The sequence below is a fragment of the Agrilus planipennis genome, unplaced genomic scaffold (genome assembly GCF_000699045.2).
Source record: "Agrilus planipennis isolate EAB-ADULT unplaced genomic scaffold, Apla_2.0 scaffold118, whole genome shotgun sequence".
NCBI lineage: Eukaryota > Metazoa > Arthropoda > Insecta > Coleoptera > Buprestidae > Agrilus > Agrilus planipennis.
In genome coordinates this window covers 227,158-251,913 of record NW_020438955.1, presented here as the reverse complement: position 1 = coordinate 251,913, position 24,756 = coordinate 227,158, and the positions used below count along the sequence as shown (strand labels likewise).

Here is a 24,756-nt window from a genome sequence, read left to right as displayed (position 1 = left end):
GAGTTGCTATGTAACGAAATCATGCAACGGATTTCCTCTCTTCTACTCGGCCACGTAGACGAGTAGTCAGCGCGCATCAACCCAACGTTCGTTACAGGTAACTCCGACATGTATTAGGATCCGTCAAATGGGCATACACCATCTGGTGGCAAAATTTATAACTCAAAGGAGGGAAACATTTACATAGGAACTGTGCACACAAATTGTAAAATTGTTTATTAAAATAATAAAACACGTTAAAAAAGTAAAAATTTTTTTGATGGAGTCGACGAAGGTTTCTTCTAAAGTTAAATCAAACAAATATCCCATCTATACATGGCGCCTTATTATTCTTTAAGTTGATGCTACATCAAACTCTTCTCTCATTATGGGATAGTTCATCCATCCCCACACTATCTTCCTTCTGTAATATACCTTCTAACTCATGACTTGCGTATAGGTTCTCTAAGCATTCCTTCAACCTGTCTCCTTTTTCCTCATTTTCTATCAGAATGACTCATCCCTCGTACCCTACTTCTCTAAAATTCCTTTTAATTTCTACTTCTTTACACCTCATATCAATCCACTGTTCCATAGCTACTCTACACTTCCTAATTATTTCCGACTTTATCGCCTTATATCTTTTTTGCCCTTCTTCGTCTATCCTACATTTGTCAAACTCATTGTCCTAACATTCCACGCTTTGACACGTGAAATATTGCACCTTCCCCTATTGCACTTATCGATGACTTCCTCTGAGGTGGTTCCCGCCCGGACAAGCAAATGGGGGTCTAGTTTACGTCCGGAGTGTTTTACCCCAGAGGACGTATATCATAATATGGTGGTTTCCCATTGCCTTCCACATCGCAGTATTGTACATCACAGGGTGGTTTCCCATTGCCTTCCACATCGCAGTATTGTGCATCACAGTGCCATACTGATCCTCGTGATCTCTGCTACCCTGAGTACTGAAAGAGCTGCTACCCTCTCTCATGGACTTGTCTTAGTCTGGTTTCTCTTTAAGAACCCCCCCATTATGGTTGAACCTATGATCCGGCTCCCTAAATCATCGAAACTCGCCAGCCGATCCAACCACTCTCTGATGGACAAGGGCTTCGTTCAACTCCCGTCGGATCGTCCTCAAACATCAAACATCGGCATCAAACAACATATGAACAAAAAAATTCAGAAGAAATACAGCTTATTGAATGCAGCGTTGCATTGACGTACTTCTCTACGTAATTTACCAAGGCCGAACTGGACCATAACCGTACTTTCAACTACGTTTTCGAAAACAGTGAACTATCAGACTAACAAACATCTACTTTGTTTTCTTATTTTATAACACCAATTTCATCCCCTGAAAGCTCTGCACTTACCTCAGAAATACCCTATCTATTTTTGAACACCACCATGGGCTATCTATTGACCCCACTTCTCTCTCTCTCTCACCGTTTTGCAAACGTGACCCATGCAATTACTTGTTTACTATTTTTTGTGCAATAATAATTTCTTTGACAGTTAAGCCCTCCAAATATTGATATTCCAAGCAAACACTTCAATTTTATTGTGCATTAATATAGACGTATACTAAGATTTGTACAGTTTGTAAAATCCAATAACAAAAATTACAAATCGAATGACAAATACGTATGAAAGAAGTCACTTGTAGATACATCTTGAAGAAGGAGTGCCCAACACAACTAAAAATTGTATTTCCACGCTATTGATCTCAAATTACTCGCCCATCGCGGCAAAGCCGCTATATCGGCGTTATTTTTAAACGAAGCGCACACTGAAATACAACTTGTAAAATGTATGAAGTTTGCAAGAGAAATTTTCAATAAAAGTCTGACTTAATATCGGAAATATTCGTACTTCCTAGAAAATATTCACAACCAAACATAACAAACTTTATTCATAATCTTGTAAATTAAATTGAAAATTCTAGTGCTAACGATTTCTAGTTTACTAATTCGATAACGATGTCAAAACCACCACTTTTTGTTCAGTTCAACCAGTCGATATCCTGATGGATCTTGTCGGACATTCTTGAATCTCAAAAATTGAAGCAATTTTCTGCATATGGCATTCACTGTGCTATTTCTAATAATTCATCAAGTGCCTCCTGAAGACAGCATGCAAAGTTTGTTCTTTCAAAACAATATGTGGCGTACTGACGAGATCCAATGAGATCGAAATAACGACGAACGTCTGACTAGGTTTCGTTTGTTTATTTTTTTGATATAGGCAAATATTTAATCTGTAATATCTATTATGTATGACCAGGGCTTAAAATGAGGCCTAATAATACTTCTGTATTTAGTGCCTTAACTCTGTAATTCTTCTTTGAAAATTTGTCTGCTAATCAATTGTCTATGGGTTATCATAAAAATAAAAAAACATCGTTATCGTTAATTATAAAATCAAATCAAAATCTAAAAAGGGATAAACATTATTTCTTTAACTTGTACAATCACTCCAACGTTTATTTTTATGTTGACTTAGCATATACTTAAATATGAGTTAAATAAATAAACCACCTGTATTGAATAAAATAATTCGAAGTGGTTTGTATTCTGTCGAAACTGCCAGACGCGGATCGCGATTTCAATCTTTTTGGATCTCATCAGCGCGTCGCAGACAGCTCCGACAGAACACAGACCAACTTTTACCTGCTGTCTTAACAGCGCGTTTTAGAAAATACCACAAATGACGCGGTAAACGCCATCTGTAGTACGATGCTACATTTTAGGATTACGTATGCCCCAACAAGGTCCATTTAAACATATGGATATCTACTTGCTGAAACGAATCCCGGCGTAGCCAACCTCAACGTGATAGGCACGTTAGCTTAATCGAATAAAATAATTCGAAGTGGTCTGTATTCTGTCGGAGCTGTCTGCAACGCTCCAAAAAGATCGAAATCGCGATCCGCGTCTGGCAGTTCCGACAGAATACAGACCACTTCGAATTATTTTATTCGATTATGATAACGTGCCTATCACGTTGAGGTTAGCTACGCCGGGATTCGTTTCTGCAAGTAGATATCCATATATTTAAATGGAGCTTGTTGGAGCATACGTAATCCTAAAATGTAGCATCGTACTACAGATTGCGTTTACCGCGCCATTTGTGGTATGTTCTAAAACACCTGATTTTGATTTGAATTTACTCTAGATAAATAGTAAACGTAAATAAACACATAAACGATAATTGAGAAATTTCGATGCGTAACTGTTAAATTGACGATAATTCTTGAAAAAAAAAGGCATTTACTTCACAAGATGGCGCACCTTAACTTGAATACCTAAAGGGCGCCCTTCACAATTTCAACCCCAAATCGCATTGCTAGAATAATAAGCGTAGTATATTTATAAAGGAGAAACACGATCGTCCTTCCGATAAATAAAGGAGACCACTGCTATAAGACCATAGTCCTATAAATTCCTATAAAATACGTACATCTTCCCAACCGCGATTTATTTTCTGGAAGATTTACGACCACACAGGTATATTGCAGAGCAAGTAGAAAGTATCGGGATGACCCACTGTAACGACGCCCCGCGCCGAGACGCGGAGGGACTTGGTCCCGTCCAAATCTAAACGACTTCGGATTTTGAATTTAAATTTTTATAGGCGATGTTACATCTACACGCATATACATACACATTTATATATATACTTATGTGTACCAATAAGGTTCGGAGACGAACCAATTCTTTATCGTCTCGCCCTTTTGATTATTTTCGTTTGGATATTTCAACCTCATTTCCCAAATAGACCGGGAGAAAAATGAGTAAAAAAAAATGATTGTGCCTCAAGCGACGCTTTTATATCAATTGGTATTTGCACATATGGATGAATAACAATTTTTTAGTCCCCTTTTGTTTTTTTAAATAAAACGAAGTTTCTCGTGCCTTCTGCTCTGCGCTATGTTGATTTTTGAACCCAATGTTTTCAGAATACTTCGCACAACTATCAAATTTGTTAGGTTATGTTACTTTTAATTGTAACTAATGTTTAATTTATCCCTTTCGTATGTAAAATATATGTTTAAATCATTGAGCTATGGAGTATAAATTTACTGAGTAGTTTCTGTTTCATTGCTAAGACTGCAACAGCTCAGTTGATGATGGGTGAGAAGCAGCATTGGTTTTTAAAATAATATCAATAAAAGTAACGGTTCTCGCCGCTAGATGACTCTAGTTAAAGTAAAATAGGTGTTTATGTCTTGATTGGATGATTTAAAGTATAATTCAGTGCAAAGATATCTAAAGTAGCAAACCAAAATCGTCAATGTGTTTATTAAATATTTACCGTTGTAGAAAAGGCTCTTGACAATGCTAAGTGGGAGAAAATGTTAATAATAATAATTGCGGATGTAGTGGTGGGATTTTAGAATAGAAAAGAGAAACAGCTAGCTATAGAATGTGAGTGACATCGTACTTAAGTAAATATTAGGAAGAGAACAAAAGGTTCATGGTGGTCAGCCGCCTCACCACCTTCCTTCATGTTCTTGGATTCGACTCTCGACTATTATTATTAATTCCGCTATTTAAACAGTCGCTAATTGACCTATTAAGTAACTAGATTTTAGCCTGCAGTTTTAAATAAATAATTTAGATGTTCCAACTTTCTACCAATGACCTAAATAAGACTTTATGGATACTATGTAACAACATACAGAAACAAAAGATTAGCATGCTTAGATTTGCTGATAACCTAGCAGTATTAGAGTCTAGCAAGAGGAAGGGAGAAAATGGAAGCAATATTGATAGGAGAGTATGGTATCTCCTGCCTATGATACTACTTATATTGTTACTTAAGAAAATTCAAATCGAAGGAAGAACGGGATGCACTAAAGGAACTACGTAACAATAAAGATATTACAATCCTACCAGCCGACAAGGGGAATGCTACTGTAATCATGGACACCAAAGAACACAACCAGAAAATTACAGCCTTAATATCCGAAGACAACTACAAACGTTGCAGCCAGAATCCCACAACGAAGGCAGAACGCCGAACTACAAATTTACTTAAGAAGACCTACTGGGAGGACAAACTCATCAAGCAATTTACAACTTCGGACATCAGGAAATCTTCCCGTCGCTATGCTCTTCTCAAGATCCATAATAACGATACGCCTCTTTGTCCAATCGTCAACTCTATAGGAAGCCCGCAGTATAAACCAGCACAGCATCTGGCAAGTCTGATTTGAAGCCTCTGATGGGCAACACAGAACATTACGTAAAGAACTCGGCAAACTTCGTCAACCTAATAAGTACGATAAATACTGAACCCCACGAGGTGCACGAAAGCTTCGGTGTGGAATCACTTTTAACCAACATCCCAGTCAAGGGCACACTTCAGCTGTTAGAGAACCACTTCACATCAGAAGAAGTCGCTTAACTTCAAGTTACTTTCTTTGGAACGGACAATTCTACCAGCAGGAAGATGGTGTAGAAATAGGGAACCCACTTAGTCCAGTAATAGCGAACTTCTTTATAGATAATTTTGAAAAGGAAGCTCTACGCAAAGCTCCCAAGAAACCCAAGTTATGACTTAGATACGAGGATGACACGTTTATCATTTGGCAGCACGAAATGGAACATCTGCTACAATTCTTAGATCATCTCAACGGATAACACAACAACATCAACTTCACAATGGAAGAGGAGAGAGATTACACCTTACCTTTCTTGAATATTCTGGTTAAAAGAACACCGTCTAAATAGGGGTATCAACAAGAAAAAGACACATACGGGTCGTTACCTACAGAATACCCCCAACCACCATCCCGCACAGAAATGCGACGTGATCAAAACGTTAATCCATCGAGATTTTACGTTAGCTGATTATAAACACCACCAAGAAGAACTTGAATATCCACGACCCTTACTGTTAGCTAACGGTTACACTCGAAAAAAAAAATCGAAGGAGCAGTAATACCACGCCGAGAACCAAGAACGATGAACAACAAGGAGGAGTCAACCATGATCACGACAACTTTGTCATACGAGGGTGGATTGATAAGTTTCCGGCCTAACCAAGAGATGACGCCACTAGGCCTACCTTGAGGTGACATTCTATAGTAGCATCCTTGGATAGCTTGTAGCTATAGTTTCAGCCCGATCTCCTTGCTAGTGTAGGTTTGACAGCACGCTGAACAAGACGCCTCTGTGGTTTTCGTAAAAATGGAAAAGCAGGAAAATCGTGCTGTCATCAAATACTTTTATTTGAAGGGGTTAACGCCGAAGGAAATTAAAAAAGAGATGGACTCAACACTGGGGACATCCTCCCCGTCATATTCAACCGTTAAGCAGTGGGTTTCCGAGTTTAAAAAGGGTCGTGTGAGCACCTCTGATGGGCCTCGCTCAGGACGCCCCGTTGAGGTCACAACTCCAGATATGATCGAAAAAATTCATCAAATAGTGCTGGGAGACCGCAGATTGAAAGTGCGTGAGATAGCTGAGACCTGTAAGATGTCATATGAACGTGTGCAACATATTTTGCACCAACATTTGCATATGGAAAAGCTCTGTGCAAGATGGGTGCCGCGTTTGCTAACAGTCGACCAAAAATTGATTCGAAAAAACATTTCTACCGCAAATTTGTCATTGTATAAGCGTAATCCAAGCGAATTTTTGCGTCGATTCGTAACCGTTGACGAAACGTGGGTCCACCACTACACTCCTGAAACCAAAGAACAGTCTAAACAGTGGATTGGACCAGGGGAACCAACTCCAAAGAAGGCAAAAACAATTTTTTCGGCGAACAAGGTTATGGCTACTGTTTTTTGGGATGCAAGAGGTATTATATACATTGATTACCTTGCAAAGGGTAATACTATCACTGGTCAATACTACGCAGACTTATTGCAACGTTTGAGCCACGAGGTGAAAATTAAACGACCTCATCTGGCGAAGAAAAAAATCTTGTTTCATCACGATAACGCACCAGCGCACACGTCAATCGTTGCGACGGCTAAAATCAACGATCTAAAGTTTGAATTGATGCCGCACCCTCCTTACTCTCCAGACCTAGCCCCGAGTGACTATTTTCTGTTCCCTAATCTCAAAAAATGGCTTGGCGGTAAGAGATTTGCGGACAATGAAGAAGTAATCGAAGCTGTAAATGGTTATTTTGAGGATCTATAGAGATGGCATTAATAGACTGGAACACCGCTATGAGAAATGTATCAGCCTTGGAGGAGATTATGTTGAGAAATAAAAAAAAAAAATTTTTAAGAACCTTGTTTTTCTTGGTCAGGCCGGAAACTTATCAATCCACCCTCGTATATCCACAACGTAACGGATCGGATCTCTGAGTTACTACGTAAAAATGGAATTAGAACGATTTTCACACCTACGAGGAAGATACGCCAGAAACCCCAAAGACTAACTAAACCCACTACATACACCAGGAGTCTACTTGATTCCTTGCGGAGATTGTTCCAAGGTATAACAGAATTCACGATCGCAACAAGGAAAAAGGAACACGAAAGACATTTGCGCTTACACCAACCAGGCAAATCCACTTTAGCAGAACATTCCTGAAAGAAAGGACACAGGATCTCCTTCGAAGATACGTAAGTGTTAGTACACACGTCAGGCTATTACAATTTAGCTAGGAGATAAGCCTTAGAAATTGCACAATATCCGGATAATCTTAACAGAGAAGATAGATTAAAGATAAACAGAGCCTGGAACGTGTCAGGAAGGAAGTCCGGACGGAAAGAGTAGTAGGGATATAAATCAGAGGATAGCGCAGGCTCGAGTAGCCTTCAATAGAAAGAAGTCACTTCTATGCTCGCGAAAGGTTAATTTAGAGATTCTAAAAAGGTTGTTAAAGGTATATGAAGATTGGAAAAACTTTGGCGGTTGTTGTAGAACAAACAGAAAAACTCAAAACCCCAACCCCAAAACACGACACCTTCTTCAGGGACTGAAGTAAACTGTCTCAGTTACCGAAAAGTGCTTCGGACAACTACAGTGTCGTGTTTTGGCGTTGGGGTTTTGAGTTTTTCTGTTTGTTGTTAAAGGTGTATGTTTGAAGCACGGCGCTTTACGGATGCGATGGTGTTACAGGCGAATGATGAAGATACCGTGGATAGAGAAGGTTAGAAATGAAAAGTTTTAGAAAAAGTAGGAGAGCAGTGGACTCTATGGAAGTCAATATGAAATAGGCTAGATAGGTTAGTAGGACACCTTCTCAGGCATGAAGGTCTAGTCAGAGACATATTACAGGCAGAAACGGGAGTTAGGAGGGGTAGAGGTAGACCTAGGTTAGGTTACTGTTCGCAAATAGTTAAGGATGTGGGTTGTTCTAGTTTTAGGGAAATGCGAAGATTAGCTCAGGATAGGAAAGAGTGGAGGTGCGTGTCCAGCCAGTCTTAAGACTGACGACCTTATGATGATGACATGTACTAGAGACAATTAACAAACACTACTTGGCACAATTTGGCCATTCACAGACTTAGAAACCTTGGTATTAATTTCAACATTCAACCCCATTCCTGAGAAAATGAGAGTTATCTTTACCTTATGATGATGACGAGATCCTGAAAACCACTGCCACCTACCGGAACGAAACATGACGATGCCAACCGTGACCGCGAGACTAAGATCCCACATTAACCATTCAGCCGCCAATCATACACAGTGAAGCACCGAAGATATCATCTGTTAAGCTTGGCGAAACGTCTGCAATCAGAATTCGATCACAGCAGAAAAGCCCAGAAGCTCTTCATCATGAAGTCGATGAACTAAATTGATTCCATTATTAATTTAGAAATATTTTGAAATCCCTTTCATATACATGCCTGATCCACAGCTGATAATGAGGGAGCATACGTTAAAGATGGGCTAGCGGGGGAAGAGAGTTATAAGAGGAGAATAAGAAGTGTGAATCACGTTTTCAATAACATTTTGAGAAACGTGAGCATGTGAATTATTTCCCGGAGAGAATTTGTATTATATTCACGTAGCAAGTACTTATTCTCAATATACGCCATCTAGTTGCAATCGTCTTGTGTAAATGCAGCCCTAGACGTGCATATCGTGTACGTATATGTAATACGGGTACATCCCATGAATGTTCACCCTTTCATCTTGTACTGCATAGTATTATGTTAACAGTACACTTTGCGTTATCTTCAAACACGGTGACAAATTACCTCCACGTGCCTCCCAACTCTTTCTGCCTCTCTCTTTGTCGTACTCAGTCTTCCAACAACATCTCTCTCTGTCTCTCTATTTTAGATTTTCTTGCTCGTAGCGGAGCGACCGAATGGACGGAATCGTCAAGCAAGAGAATAAAAATGAAAAATATATACAGAGTGGGTCGTTAGCCCGCGAAATTGCTTTGTGCATTGTCGAAACAAATGGCAACCTTGCAAGGGCCATTAAACGGCAATTTGGACGACACTTTTTTGTTTTGTTTTCTTTCCACATCCCACACACGGGCTTCCAGCTCGATGCGTGCTTGGCGTGGAGATAGATTTATCAGTGGAATTACAGCTACAACGAAAAATTTAACATAGTTTCAAATTGTCATAAAAATGTCCGTTTTTGAAATTTCGTTTTTTCATTTAAAAGTCTGAATCATTACTTCAATTACATTAATTTGTAATAGAACGTTTGTTTGGCGACAACAATTATAGTGTGTTGTTTTTAATATTAATGAGAAAAAATTGTTGCTGCTTTCAAGTAATTTCAACCAAAGGAAATGTTTCTGTGATTTTTTTTCGCAAAGTAATGGCGTCTTTTTTTTTCTTGTATTTGTATGAATTTACCCATATAAGAGGCAATAATGTTAGTAGCACTGTTTTTTACATTTCGATAGCATCACTTCAATAATTACGAAACAAACGAAAGAGCGAGAGCATTGTTAAACAACGACAGACAGGGCTACCAAAATATACACAAATTCACCAAAGCAATTAATAAACTGAACACTATAGAAAGAAATTACGAAAACATTATTACTTAAAGGTGGCAGACAGACAATGCTACCAACACAATTTATTCCTATAAATTATCTGTGAGAACGGATGTATCTTTTTTCTTGTTTCCACATGAGGCTGTAGTCATTTGCTGCGTTTTGAAGACGCCCTTGTTAAATTAGGAAATGCATCATAAGTAATACAGGCAAAATGAAAAGAGATAACCTAATAAAAAAGAGCGGTTAGAAGTTGCTTAGGTACGCAAAAGATCAGGATCGACTGTATAACTGACTGGTTGGTAGCTAGACATGATCCAGAGTAGTTGTTCTTTGGGACGTTCCCAACTATTTTTCATATGTTAGACAAAATGACTGTACATGCCTGAGTTTTACCGAACCTGACTTTGACAGTGGCATAATGGTCTTTAATCACATCGGTCCGTCCCTGTACATCGACTGTCGCTTGTCAAACCCTCCGATGGGTAATCAATTTTTCGGCGTTAAACAAATTTACCCATCCGTGACTTTATTATAAAGCGTAAACGTTGACGACAACGCACATGAAAGGGCGTCTGATCGTCGAAAGCAATTAATTAATTAATTGGTTATTAATTTATTCACCGTTAGGTACCCGTCCGACATAATAACGCTGATTCCGTCAGTCTGTACGTCCGTCAGAACTGTCAAAATAACGAAAATATGTGGACGACAACGTGGACGTATGTTTACGAAACGCGTTCGTCGAATTTAATTTCGGGATTTGGGTAATTCGAATTAACGAAACATCGCCCCCTGCACCTGTCCGCCGCCATTTTGGATTTTATCAGATCACGGATTGCATTATTAGCGAGCGAACAGCGCGCGATGTCACGTGAATTTGGTCTGATGACATATTGCAGATGAAATATTCAAACAGGGATTAGACCATGGATTTGCCAAAAACGTTCACGTAATAACGTCAAAGTAGGCCATATTGTATATAGGGTATTTGTGTGTATGTGTTTAGGTAAATTTATGTGTTTTGTGGATGTATAAACTCCTTAATCCGTCCCTGTCCGCCATGTTACGTACCTCTATGATAGATAGTTATATCGCGAATATTACGTCATTTTTGTAATTTTTTTATTTTTGTCCTTCGTCTAGATTGATTGACGCAAATTCGTTGAATGTAGGTACAGATATTATTGTGAACCGTGTGTTTATAAAGTATTAATCCTTATCCACTAATTTTCTCCATCAATGTATACGTGTTGTCAAGTTTTAAGAACATATTAGAAATAAAACCATTTTGAAAACTCCGAAAGTGTCCAAATTTAACAGTAAATTGAACAATTCGTAATGTTCACAACCCGTTTCTGCGTTCTTCTTATCTTGATAGCAAGATGTATAAAGAGATAGACAAACTACACTTGAGCACGTTCTGTTGCCTATTGGCTTCATTCAAATATGCCAAAGAATAAATGAACGCTTCTCAACTGTTCCAAAAGTTGCATTCCACCAAATGAAACCGTGGCGCAACATAAAATAAACCGATCGCTGCACGTTTGACATTATATTCGTCACTAATTTTTGTTTTTCACTAAAGGTTTGACCAGATTTTCTTCATACATAGTAATAATAATCCCTAGATGTCACTAATAAGTTATTCCTTACCTTGAAAAGACTGTCGAGACAATGCAATCAGCGTAACCAAGATGATAAACAGATGTGGAGCCCCAAACAAACGACTGGCAGCCATATTGAACCACTCGTTCACAGTTCACACTAGTTTACATTAAAATAGTTTGATGTCTAGTAATTACTGAAACATTTATTAATTCATAATTTAAATAATCATGTGGCTATTACATTTATGCTTGGTTTATTTGTTTGAGATCACTTTCCGGGCAGTTACTGTTTTTCGCACTTTGTTTTAACAATGATTATTACTCGAATTTATCAACAGGATTTATTTCAAATAACAGTTCACCTCTCTCTCGCTAACACGATATTCGAACCATGTAACGGGAACTTTAAAAGGAAATAACGTTTAATGGAGTTTTTCATAAAAGGTCAGTGTAAATGAAATACCCTATTAAAACTGGCGTAATGGAACCTTTGCGGTTTTAAACAGTTTTGTTTCATTTGAAAGTTAAACATTGTACCTAAATGTATAGGTCTCTAAAGTTGATTTGTACTTGTCTGTAGTTTTAATTCCAAATTATTATTTAAATAGTCCGTAAGGAGACATGTTTATTTCATAGGGAATTTAATCTCATACACAAGCCGTTGGCAGCGCTGAATTAAAACAATAGATATGGAAAGCAGCAAAAAGTAAACTGCTCTCCTAACCATGCTTCAAACACAAGAGTTTTGATTGTTTCTAATTGATCCTGTCAGCAAAGCCAACTTTCAGAAGTTAAACTTTACATTTACAAAACTCGCTTTATTATATCTATATAGAATATTGTTAGTAAATAACTTTTTGCTAAATATTGAAATCAAAAGCACATTATATTGACTCACAGAAAGTAGAAAATATTGTGTTTTCCCTTATAATAATAATTAAACAATAGGCAAGGAAAATTGTTTTGTTTTAATGATGTAGTTCGTTCTTGTTTTCAGCATTACCAACTCTGAGAAATGATATACCCTAAAAAAGGTATCTTCTTATCTTCTTTCGATAGATTGCAGTAGATCAAAATCTTTTTGTGCTAAAAATGAATTGCATTTATCTATTAATTAAATGATAAAAAGTAATTTCCAAGTTTAGTGAAGCTATGAAATAAAAATCTATTTGGAACTTGTGGAAGTTTGAGAACAGCGAAAATTAGATTTTAAAACTTGATTTCGGCTACAAGTTTTATATCTATGTGACCGTAAAGACGAGGTAAACTCCGACCGTAAAACTCGGAAGTAACGCGTTTTTGATTACTTTTATGAAACAGCTGCATTGCAAATGGTGACTGTTATTCATTTTTTAAATTTGCCACATGTTTTAAACTTTCATTCCCTACACAATTTAATAATTTTTGGCCCTGTTGCGTACAGAAAGAAAAGACAAACGTTAAAAGTAACATTTAATCCTTCAATCCTAGGGATATACTACTTTGACTATAAAGTAGTTCTAGTCAAGAAAACCTGACGCTCGTATTCATATTGTAACAGTTCAACCGTAATAGAACCCAAGCAGACAAACCTCGTAAAGTATAGAATTAGATTTAGATATGGTTTTAGACCTAACTTGTTCCTTTCATCATCATCATAAGGTCATCAGTCCTAAGACTGGTTGGACACGTACCTCCACTCTTTCCTATCCTGAGCTAAACTTCGCATTTCCCTAAAACTAGAANCAAACGCATGATTTGATAATTATTAATTCTGAAAAAACTAAATTTTTATGTACTGCAATATGATTCCGCAATACAGTGTAAACTGTATAAAACGACACTTAAGGGACAGAACATTTTTCGGCGTTATAAAGAGTGGTCGTTAAACGGAGAGAAATAAAGGATATTATTTTACTATTCTATAATAATATGCATTTACCAATATAGTACACATTTTGCACACGAACATTATTATTCATACATTACGTATAGCCTGTTATCTTCGTCTGATGTTTTTTGCTGCTCCAATATTTTAATTGTATTTTGTTACGTATCTTACTCATATCTTGAGATACTGCTGCATCAATTTGATTATATAGAAAGTATTTTTTAATAGTATCGCTGCATCAAGTGCTTGTTTGATGCTTGGTGGAGGGACAGGATCGTCTTCTTCAACAACGTACACAGCTGCAGTTCTTATCTATTTCGTCAACTTAGAAAGTACTGCTTAATGATTTATAATGCCGCATTGTTGTCGTTAAATAGAATGAGCGTGACGCTATATAGAGTATAATATTGTATAGAAAATGCTGTAAACCAACCAAAGTCAAGCAATTTCGACGTTTTAAGGAGTTTGTCGTTAAATCGAGTGACGTTATAAAGAGTTTACACTGTATAAAGAGAAACATAATGTGATACTGATAAATCAGTTTAATTGTCAATTTAAAAGGATTTATTAAGGAGACAACTCGTCCTCTAAAATGACTGCTCCAATACCAAACTTTGAGTCTTCAAAATGGCAACTAAAATCCTTTCGGCATTTTCTAATTAATCTCTGTTACAAAAAGTAATTTGAAATTCGCGACAGGCGGATGAAATTATTAGTTGAATGTCCATTAAACGGAAAGCTGCCCGATGAATTATTCAACACTTTATAAATGCATGCCCGAATAGATATAGATTCCTTTCAGGAAGTATCTCTATCGGAAACAGAAAAAAATGGCATTGTTTTCCGAAAATAATAATTACTATTGAAACGTAAACAATAAATAAATAATTAAATACAAAAACGGCATCAACTATTTTCGAGTATCTAGCAAGGAGGAGAGAGATATGGCCTTAAATAAAATAGAAACGGTATTGACAAAACAGTGTGAAAATAAATCAAAGTAANCGAAAATAATAATTACTATTGAAACGTAAACAATAAATAAATAATTAAATACAAAAACGGCATCAACTATTTTCGAGTATCTAGCAAGGAGGAGAGAGATATGGCCTTAAATAAAATAGAAACGGTATTGACAAAACAGTGTGAAAATAAATCAAAGTAAAACAAAAATACTGGTACGCAAGGGAAGAAGAAGTAGGAGAAGAGTTAATATAAAGGTAGGAGACATAGAATTAGAAGAGGTGGCTGTATTTAGGGAGTTAGATAACTCCCAGGATAGAAGAAGCAGTAGAGATATAAAACAGAGGATAGCGGGAGGACGAGTCGCCTTCAACAAATAGAAGTCACTTCTATACTCGCGTATGGTTAATTTAAAAATTCGATTAGGAAGGATTGAACCACTACTCTGTACTAAAATTTAGACGCAATCGAAATGTGGTGTTACAGCCAAATGATGAGGATACTGTAGTTAGAAAAGACTAGAAAAGATGAGGTACTAGAATTAATAGGAGGACATAGGACGATATAAAAGAAAACAAGGAATAGGCGAGATAAGGTGGTAGGACACCTTCTCAGGTATGAAGGGCTAGTTAGAGACATTTTAGAAGCAGGAGTTAAGAAGAGTAGAGGTAAACCCAGATTAGACTGCTGTTCGGAAATAGTTAAGGATGTGGGTTGTTCTAGATTTGGGGAAATGCGAAGATTAGCTCAGGATAGGAAAGAGTGGAGGTGCGTGTCCAAGTAGTCTGAAGACTGACGACCTTATGATAATGAGTACATTCTTATGCCAGCTTCATGCGATCTCCTTTATTGTTTGTTGCATAGATCATACGATTAATGATGACACCATTTCATCATCACCTTCATCTTCATAGAACCATCAGTCTTAAGACTGGTTGAGCACGCACTTGTACTCATTCCAATCCTGAGCTAGTATGAGTTAAGAAAAGTAGAGGTAGACCTACATAATTTCCGAGAAAATAGACTCAAAATGACATAAAAAATGACCAACAATGATCTTATCAAAAAGTGAATGTCTAAAGCTTCAAGATTTTGTAAACTTTTTTGGTTCCTCAATGACTGAAAAATTTTCAGTTCTCGCAAGAACTCTTACAAAAAAAGAAGGTGGAAAATCAATTACCGGATCTCATTAGATAAAAAGCTGATATCGGGACTCCTTTGTTCATTATTTACATAGAAGGGAGGAGACGAAGGGTTCAAAAAGACAAAAGAGTGTTATTTTAAAATATTGACTTTTACTGGCTGAATGAGCACACCCTAATGTCACCGGGGAACTTTGTATGCTATACAACATAAAAAAAGACGTTTTTGTGAGTTAACATTTAACATTTTGCTGATGATTAATTATAGACTCTGTCAACGCACATTAAAATTTAAACATTTAATTTAGGACAAATTTAACAGCCTCTAGTCTAATGTTTAATGTCGTCTGCTATTAGTTTTTCTCTTCATTTAAAAGAACTTTCTGGAATATCAACATTAACGAACAGTTTTTAAGAAGCAGTAAATGGATCGGCGGTATCGATCTTGGAGTGACGTACAAGCGGACCTGAGATCAATTCACACCCACTGCTACGCCTTTTTTCTCATCTTAATTTACGTTTATTAATTTTTTTCTAGTTTCTGTCTTAATATTAAATGTATTGGCCGAAGAATGCTTTTACTTGAAATTGGAAAGTTCGAGAAAAACTGAAAGTGCTTTTTTGTATAAAAATTGAACCAGGCTGAACGACATGAATTACCCATTGACTGTTTACTAAATTGATGTTAGATTAAATAAATACGAGGGTGGATTGATAAGTTTCCGGCCTAACCAAGAGATGACGCCACTAGGCCTACCTTGAGGTGACATTCTATAGTACCATCCTTGGATAGCTTGTAGCTATAGTTTCAGCCCGATCTCCTTGCTAGTGTAGGTTTGACAGCACGCTGAACAAGACGCCTCTGTGGTTTTCGTAAAAATGGAAAAGCAGGAAAATCGTGCTGTCATCAAATACTTTTATTTGAAGGGGTTAACGCCGAAGGAAATTAAAAAAGAGATGGACTCAACACTGGGGACATCCTCCCCGTCATATTCAACCGTTAAGCAGTGGGTTTCCGAGTTTAAAAAGGGTCGTGTGAGCACCTCTGATGGGCCTCGCTCAGGACGCCCCGTTGAGGTCACAACTCCAGATATGATCGAAAAAATTCATCAAATAGTGCTGGGAGACCGCAGATTGAAAGTGCGTGAGATAGCTGAGACCTGTAAGATGTCATATGAACGTGTGCAACATATTTTGCACCAACATTTGCATATGGAAAAGCTCTGTGCAAGATGGGTGCCGCGTTTGCTAACAGTCGACCAAAAATTGATTCGAAAAAACATTTCTACCGCAAATTTGTCATTGTATAAGCGTAATCCAAGCGAATTTTTGCGTCGATTCGTAACCGTTGACGAAACGTGGGTCCACCACTACACTCCTGAAACCAAAGAACAGTCTAAACAGTGGATTGGACCAGGGGAACCAACTCCAAAGAAGGCAAAAACAATTTTTTCGGCGAACAAGGTTATGGCTACTGTTTTTTGGGATGCAAGAGGTATTATATACATTGATTACCTTGCAAAGGGTAATACTATCACTGGTCAATACTACGCAGACTTATTGCAACGTTTGAGCCACGAGGTGAAAATTAAACGACCTCATCTGGCGAAGAAAAAAATCTTGTTTCATCACGATAACGCACCAGCGCACACGTCAATCGTTGCGACGGCTAAAATCAACGATCTAAAGTTTGAATTGATGCCGCACCCTCCTTACTCTCCAGACCTAGCCCCGAGTGACTATTTTCTGTTCCCTAATCTCAAAAAATGGCTTGGCGGTAAGAGATTTGCGGACAATGAAGAAGTAATCGAAGCTGTAAATGGTTATTTTGAGGAGCTTGACGAATCAGTCTATAGAGATGGCATTAATAGACTGGAACACCGCTATGAGAAATGTATCAGCCTTGGAGGAGATTATGTTGAGAAATAAAAAAAAAAAATTTTTAAAAACCTTGTTTTTCTTGGTCAGGCCGGAAACTTATCAATCCACCCTCGTAAATAATAAATGGGTGCAAAATTTCGAGTTAAGTTCTAGAGAAATTTCAGACGCATGAATTTTCACATTAGATACGTAAACATTTTAAATATAAAAATGTTGTTTTTATTCATGCCCTATATAGGGGATTTAATTTTTAATTATATATCCCGATGTCCCTAATAATGAAAATGGGGAGAGAGAATGAGAAAACGTCCGATCGGTTTCCTTCCGCCGCGACATTTAAATAAATATTGTTTGTTGGTCTCAATTTTATTGGCAAACTTTGGCAATACCGATCCAATTCTTTTAAAACGGTTTAGAATCTTCCCGGAGGGTAGGGTCTTATGATGAATGTTTTTTTATGTGAATGACGTTCGCTATAATATCGTATTTGCCGTTTTTCTTATCTGGTTAAGGTTCTCACCGCAAACCAAATCCGTTTCAATTTTTTCCTTGAGCTGACAGACCTTCCCAAGGCCGATAAGAAAAACTTCTTTCGTAATTTATACGTCAATACGGATGCAAACACGTAGACAGAAATGCTTATCATTCTTTGGCACACTTCTGTTTTTATTATTCACCAATGGTGCCGTTATTAAGTGTGTGACAAAATATCGAACTTCTTGGCTTACAGTGTCTCTTTCACAAATAAAATTAAAGCTTTCAAAATAAAACTACAGTTCAGATCTTCGAGAAAGTGCACCTAACCTATTAAATTGATGTAACAATTGTGTCACGATGAGTAACCTTTGTTATAGCTTATAAATATAGCAAACATAATTCTAAATGATTATCTCAAGATTTTATTAGTCCCCTCAGTAACCTCTGAACTTTGTACTTTACACGTCCACCTTTCCCTTACAGTTATGCAACTGTTCGTGTAATATTGACGATGACTATGCAACCCAATTAACTTATAAATAAAAGGGCTTTTATTTTTTAAAGAAAAAAAGTGTTGGTAACATTGATGGAAACAATTGACTTAATCTCTATTGTTGGTCACATTGATGGAAACAATTGACTTAATTTCTATTGTTGCGAAACACGCGTTTTGTTTTCGTTTTCTGTTTTTTGTTATTTAATAAAAGTAAATCAGAAATGACAAGTCTTGACACTTATTTTTGACTATCTTTGCATGTTTTACATTCCGCTTTGGCGGTTGGTTGTAAGACTTGATTTTATCTTTACAACTTCCCGTTGCGCGCCTTTTGAATGGCTACCAACCCTAACTTATTTGCATAACACAGAACTCAAATTTATGGGTTACAAGATAAACTAAAATTGCCGGATAGAGAAATTGATTGTGTTGATCTCTTAATACGTGGCAGACTAATTAGAAGAAATGTTTTTTAATTGAATTAATGAAATGAGTATATATATGCATCTGTTGGTGATTTCAAATTTTTATTTAATCATTTAGCTTCATCGAGAATATTAGTAAATGGTCAAATAGGGATTTAATTTAAAAACCGATTGTTATATCTAATAATAAAACAGAAATTGTTAGGTCTTCTTAGTTTTATTCCTTTGTGTTTGGTCTTTATCTCCAATGAAAATTATTTCCTATAAAACAGTACCATGACTGACCACCTGCCTAAACCGGTGGCCTAGAGACTTGACATTTAAGGAAAATTATTCCTTGAATACGTACTAAAGGAATACAGTAAGAGGAAATTTTTTGAAGAAAGTTTCAATGATGAACCATTACAAAAATGCTAACGGGAGGACAGTCCCTCCGGGCTACACCGGAGGAAAATCTTCACCAGCCTCCTTTCTAGGTGGTGAAGAGATATGAGAAATTGTCTGTGGGATATCATTAGATTATTACTGCCCCAGCTTTTGCCTATGTGATTAAGAAAAGCCACAGAAAAAGATGAACCAGGAGGGATGAACTCGGAATCGAACCGATATGTCCTCCTGAATGCTAAGCGATGATCTTAACCTCTAGGCCAGGGGTCAACAAGTAATTTTATGTGAGGTTCAAATGTTACTAAAAATTTTTATTGAGGTCCAGAAAAAAGTATACTCCTTAATCCAAAAAATTGTTAAGAGTGGCGCTCAAAGCCTTAGCATAAATTATTATATACAAATAAATAAGTTTTTACTTTCAAAACATTTTTGGCGGTCGCCGTCGCTCTAGGTCATACCTCTCGCTGGAAAAACATTGCTCACAATATGAGACCTACGATTAGGGTTGCCACCCGTACTTTATTATAAAGTATTGTACTCTATTTCGACTGTGCGTACGTTATACTTTACAATGCACATAAAGTACGCAAAAATACTTTATTTAAGGCCTTAAGTAAACATCGTAATTTTGTAAGCGATTATTCGAAATTCAGAGTATTTTTACATCAATAATATTGCACAGAAAAATGGCAAGCCATATTTACGGAACAACCTGATTTCCCAAATCTGTTCAAAGTAGTGTCACTTTTGCTGTCCGTTCCGGCCACTTCAGCATTTACAGAAAGAGTATTCTCTGTTATGAACGCAAAGTGGCGGGACGACAGGAATAAAGCTTCATTAAAACTAATTAAAAATGAACTTTTAGTTTACTTAAATCTTTGTTTGCCATGTTTAGAGGCTATTAATGTATTTAAGAGCGACAGCAATTTGTTACTGGCTGCTAGGTGTAACAAAAAATAAGTTTAAAAACAAAAAATAAAATACTTTATTTTTATGCTGAGTACTTTTTTTTTAACCTTTTAGTCGAGAAATACTTTATGTAAAGCCTGAAAAGGTGGCAACCCTACCTACGATCTAAATGGGGAGACGGGTGGAGAAAATGGAGATAACAGTACAAAAGTGATTTTTAATGAAGGCGCAGAGATGAAGGGGCAAGGGGTGATGATGAAAAATCAAATAAAAAACGAATTGAACAGGGAAATCGATCCTACCTAAATGACGATAATTGCCTAATGACTACTCACTAAATATCGACTTACGCCCACCGAAGGGGGCGGTACTCGAATAATTCGATACTATCTTATTAAATATTTAGGACACGCAGACGACAACAACTGCCTTAATCGGGACTGTAACTGTAAATTTGAAATTTTATCTCTGCGAATAATAAAATGACTTAGACTTGATTGTGGAGTACCTACGATCCCATCCAATTTGTAAATAACAATATCTTATTTGTGAAGCCTAACATGGGTTATCTTATGAGAGGGTATCGCCGGTTAAACATATACGTAGGTCTGGACCCAGAGGCTTTCGAGGTTAATACTTAAGTCTTAGGTTTTAAAATGAAAATGGTTATAAGGAAACATAGAAAAAGTAGAAGCTATAGTTACATATTAAGTGGTTGCGGGGGGTACAAATGAGTTTCATCAGTTTCTTCACCTCCAACTAACGTTCTCAAATTTTTTTTGTTTAGATTATTCTCGACGGGGGAAATCTTCAAAAGACACCACCTGAAGGGACTAAAACCGCTCCTCGAGTGGGGAAATAATCGTGTTCTCGATCTCGCGTCAACTATTTATAGAGGCTGACCGTGTTTCTAGAATGATCTAGTATATGCCGTCTAGAAACCTGGTCTTCTTTGCCACTATGTATGTTTAGTTGCCTACATACATGTGACAGTATTTTATAGTTGTACATTTGTACCCTACGCGACCACTTGATATGTAACTATAGTTTCTACTTTTTCTGCGTTTACTTATAATAATTTTCATAGTAAGGTCTTCAACCCTAAGACTGGTAAGACACACACCTCCACTCCATTCTATCTTGAGTCAATCTTCGTATTTCTATAAGACTTGAGCAATCTATACATCATCATTATCATCATAAGGTCGTCAGTCCTAAGACTGGTTGGACACGCACCTCCACTCTTTCCTATCCTGAGCTAAACTTCGCATTTCCCTAAAACTAGATAAACCAAAATCCTTAACTATTTGTGACCAGTAATCTAACCCTCCTAACTCACGTTTCTGCCTCTAATATGTTTCTGACTAGACCTTCATGTCTGAGAGGGTGTCCTACCAACCTATCTCGCCTATTTTTTATTGACTTCCATAGAGTCCTCTGTTCTCCTATTCTTTCTAATGCCTCTTCATTTCTAACCTTTTCTACCCACGATATCCTCATCATCCGCCTATAACACCACATTTCGAACTCTTCTAACCTTTTCTTTTCCGTCGCGCCCACTGTCCATGCTTCGCACCTGTACAAAGCCGTGCTCCAAACTTACACCTTTAACAACCTTTTTCGAATTTCTAAATTAAGCGTTCGCGAGCGTAGAAGTGACTTCTTTTTATTAAAGGGGACACGACCCTGCGCTATCCTCTGCTTTATATCCCTATTACTCTTTCCCTCCTGACTTATCTGACTTCCTAGATATCTAAAATCAGCCACTTCTTCTAATTTTTCGTCTCCTATCTTTATATTCGCTCTTTCCCTACTTTTTCTTCCCTTGCATACCAATATTTTTGTTTTACTTTTATTTATTTTCATACAGTACTGATCTGTCAGTACCGCTTCCATTTTATTTAAAACTATCTCTAGGTCCTTCTTCCTAGATGCTAATACTGCTATATCACCTGCAAATCTAAGCATACTAATCTTTTGCCCCTGTAAATGTATACCTACAGTTGTAGTGTCTTTAATGATGCAACCTATACACAGAGAGAAAAATCTTAGAACAATTACCGTGCTCTTCACTATAAAGTGACTACAAGAAATTTGCATTGACAAAATTCAATACTAATCTGATAATTTTTGTAAGAGAATCTTCTGAACTTTACTAGAAAGCATAGGAATTTTTAGTATAGTAGCACCCAGTAAGGGTATGGTAATTTTTCTGATTTTTCTTCGTGTATCTTTAGTTACAATTTGCCAACAGAAGTGAGTGTAATATTGCTCTACGTCTACCCCTCATAACTACTATTTCTGCTTCTGATATACTAAACCGAAAATCATGGCCTAGAGGTATAAACATTGCTTAATTTTTTTTTGTTTAATTCTAGGTCCGTCTGCTGTGATCTAACTTTTTCAATGGTTTCCTTAAATTGCTGACTGCCCACCTGCATTAGTAGCTGGTGGGAATGAAGCACCCCAAAATTTTTGATATCCCCAACTAGCTCTTCATGTCTATCCTCGTCTACTTTTTATTGACATAACGCTCTCTGTTATTCTCCTACTCTTTGGAATACCTCCTCATTTCTAACCTTTTCTATCCACGGAATTTTTAACATCCTCCTATTACACCACAACTCAAACACTTCTACTGTTTGCATAATTATAAAAAGTGATCGCAAATACGAGAATGTCTTAGTAATTAAACGAATTATTTTATCTTATTCCTGTTTCCAGAAAATCAAGATGATTTATGTCAATTTTAAAAAAAATCTTACAATAATTTATTAACAGTGTTACATATTATACTGGGTCAATCAATTCTAGTGCCTCTTATAGAAAAATGAAATACAGTGTAAACTCTATATGACGACACTTAAGGGACTGAACATTTTTCGGCGTTATAAAGAGTGGTCGTTAAATGGAGAGAAATAAAAGATATTATTTTACTATTCTATAATAATATGCATTTACCAATATAGCACACATTTTGCACACGAACATTATTATTCATACATTGCGTATAGCCTGTTATCTTCGTCTGATGTTTTTTGCTGTTTCAATATTTTAATTGTATTTTGTTACGTATCTTACTCATATCTTGAGATACTGCTGGATCAATTTGATTATATAGAAAGTATTTTTTTAATAGTTTCGCTGCATCAAGTGCTTGTTTGATACTTGGTGGAGGGACAGGATCGTCTTCTTCAACAACGTACACAGCTGCATTTCTTATCTATTTCGGCAACTTAGAAAGTACTGCTCAATTGTTGTCGTTAAATAGAGTGAGCGTGACGCTATATAGAGCGTAATATTGTATAGAAAACAATGTAAACCAACCAAAGTCAAGCAATTTCGACGTTTTAAGGAGTTTGTCGTTAAATCGAGTAACGTTATAAAGAGTTTACACTGTATATCTATATTATAGAAAGTCCGTTAGTGGTATCAAAGTTACAGGAATTGCTTTACAAGTAAAACTTAATGCTTTATTTCCCCAAATTTATATTAAAACCGCTTAAAGTCTTTTATCCTTCTACTCATTTGAGATCGTTGTTAAACAAACGTTTTTTTTTAGTATAATTTGTGAGAATCAACAATGCTTTTTATTTGCGAAGTAAACCACAAATTTCCATCGAGTAGACTTACGATTAATTATTTTAGTGAAAAGTATATATACAACATTATATTCCAAATAATTTTAGACAGATATAATTATCTTTTAGTATAATTTAAACGTAGACGTTACAATTTTACAATAACTGTTTTTTTTTTTGTATTTTTAAAGCATCCAATAACAACTTATTTTGCGATCAATTCATTTTATGTTAAATATTTTTATTTCGTGTTATACTTAATCACTTACAAAAATATTAACACTATCCACAAAAAGATAACCGTTGAAAAACTTCGCGCACTTCAACAATGGTTCATTGTTACTAAATAGTCGTCAACCCCGATCGAAAAACAACAAACACGTCGAGCTTTAGAAGCTTTTTCGGCACGTTCCGCCGTCGCACCCGAATCGACACTGTTCACCCGCTTAAACCGATTAATATTTTAAGGGCCTGCTCCTGCTCGCACCCCTACAAACGCACGGGCAGGAAACACGGAGAGAATCCTTGCGCTCATGCGCCCAGACGCGCGCGACGCCGCTGAAAATTCCACAGGTCGCGGTCTCTCTTACGTTAATACCTATCTAATTAGTTCTGATTATTAACAAGACCGCATTGGTTCATATAGTATGTACGTACTACTATGCACAGTGGAAACTTCACAAATTTACCGATAGAAAACTGAAGCTTCTGTATCTACTTCAACTAGTACGGACCTAAGTAAAAGTATTGAATAAATATGTTGTCAAGAATTTAAGTGCGCTTTTATAAAACTCAAATATTTTAGGTTTATTAACAGTTTCTCATCGTCAACTTATTTAAGTGAAGAGCTACCTTCAAAGCTCTAGCACAATCAATTTCTGCAGTATTTTCTATCATAGGTAATAATGTTTCAAAAAGTAACAACTAATTTATTTTGCAGTCCAAAATTTAAGTGCACATTTATAAAATCCATATTTTAGCACTTTTTAATAAGTCAGAAGATATCGTCAATCCACTTGTACAATCACATTCTGCAACATTTTTTTGTATACTCTATATTTAAAAAATTTACAAATAATTTGTTTTGATGG

The 24,756-nt window shown here is 36.6% G+C and overlaps 1 protein-coding gene across 1 annotated transcript in view; it reads right to left on the bottom strand.

Moving 5' to 3' along the window:
* The window catches only part of LOC108738921 (neurotrimin-like), a 207,336-nt gene extending 183,272 nt beyond the window's left edge, over nt 1–24,064 (bottom strand). The window contains exons 1-2 of the mRNA XM_025974972.1: nt 23,935–24,064; nt 11,581–11,937 (exon numbers count right to left, since the gene is read on the bottom strand). Of these exons, the coding sequence (XP_025830757.1) occupies nt 11,581–11,665 (85 nt within the window). The 5' untranslated portion in view covers nt 11,666–11,937; nt 23,935–24,064. The remainder of the gene's footprint in view (nt 1–11,580; nt 11,938–23,934) is intronic.
* Between the last annotated feature and the right edge of the window lie 692 nt (nt 24,065–24,756).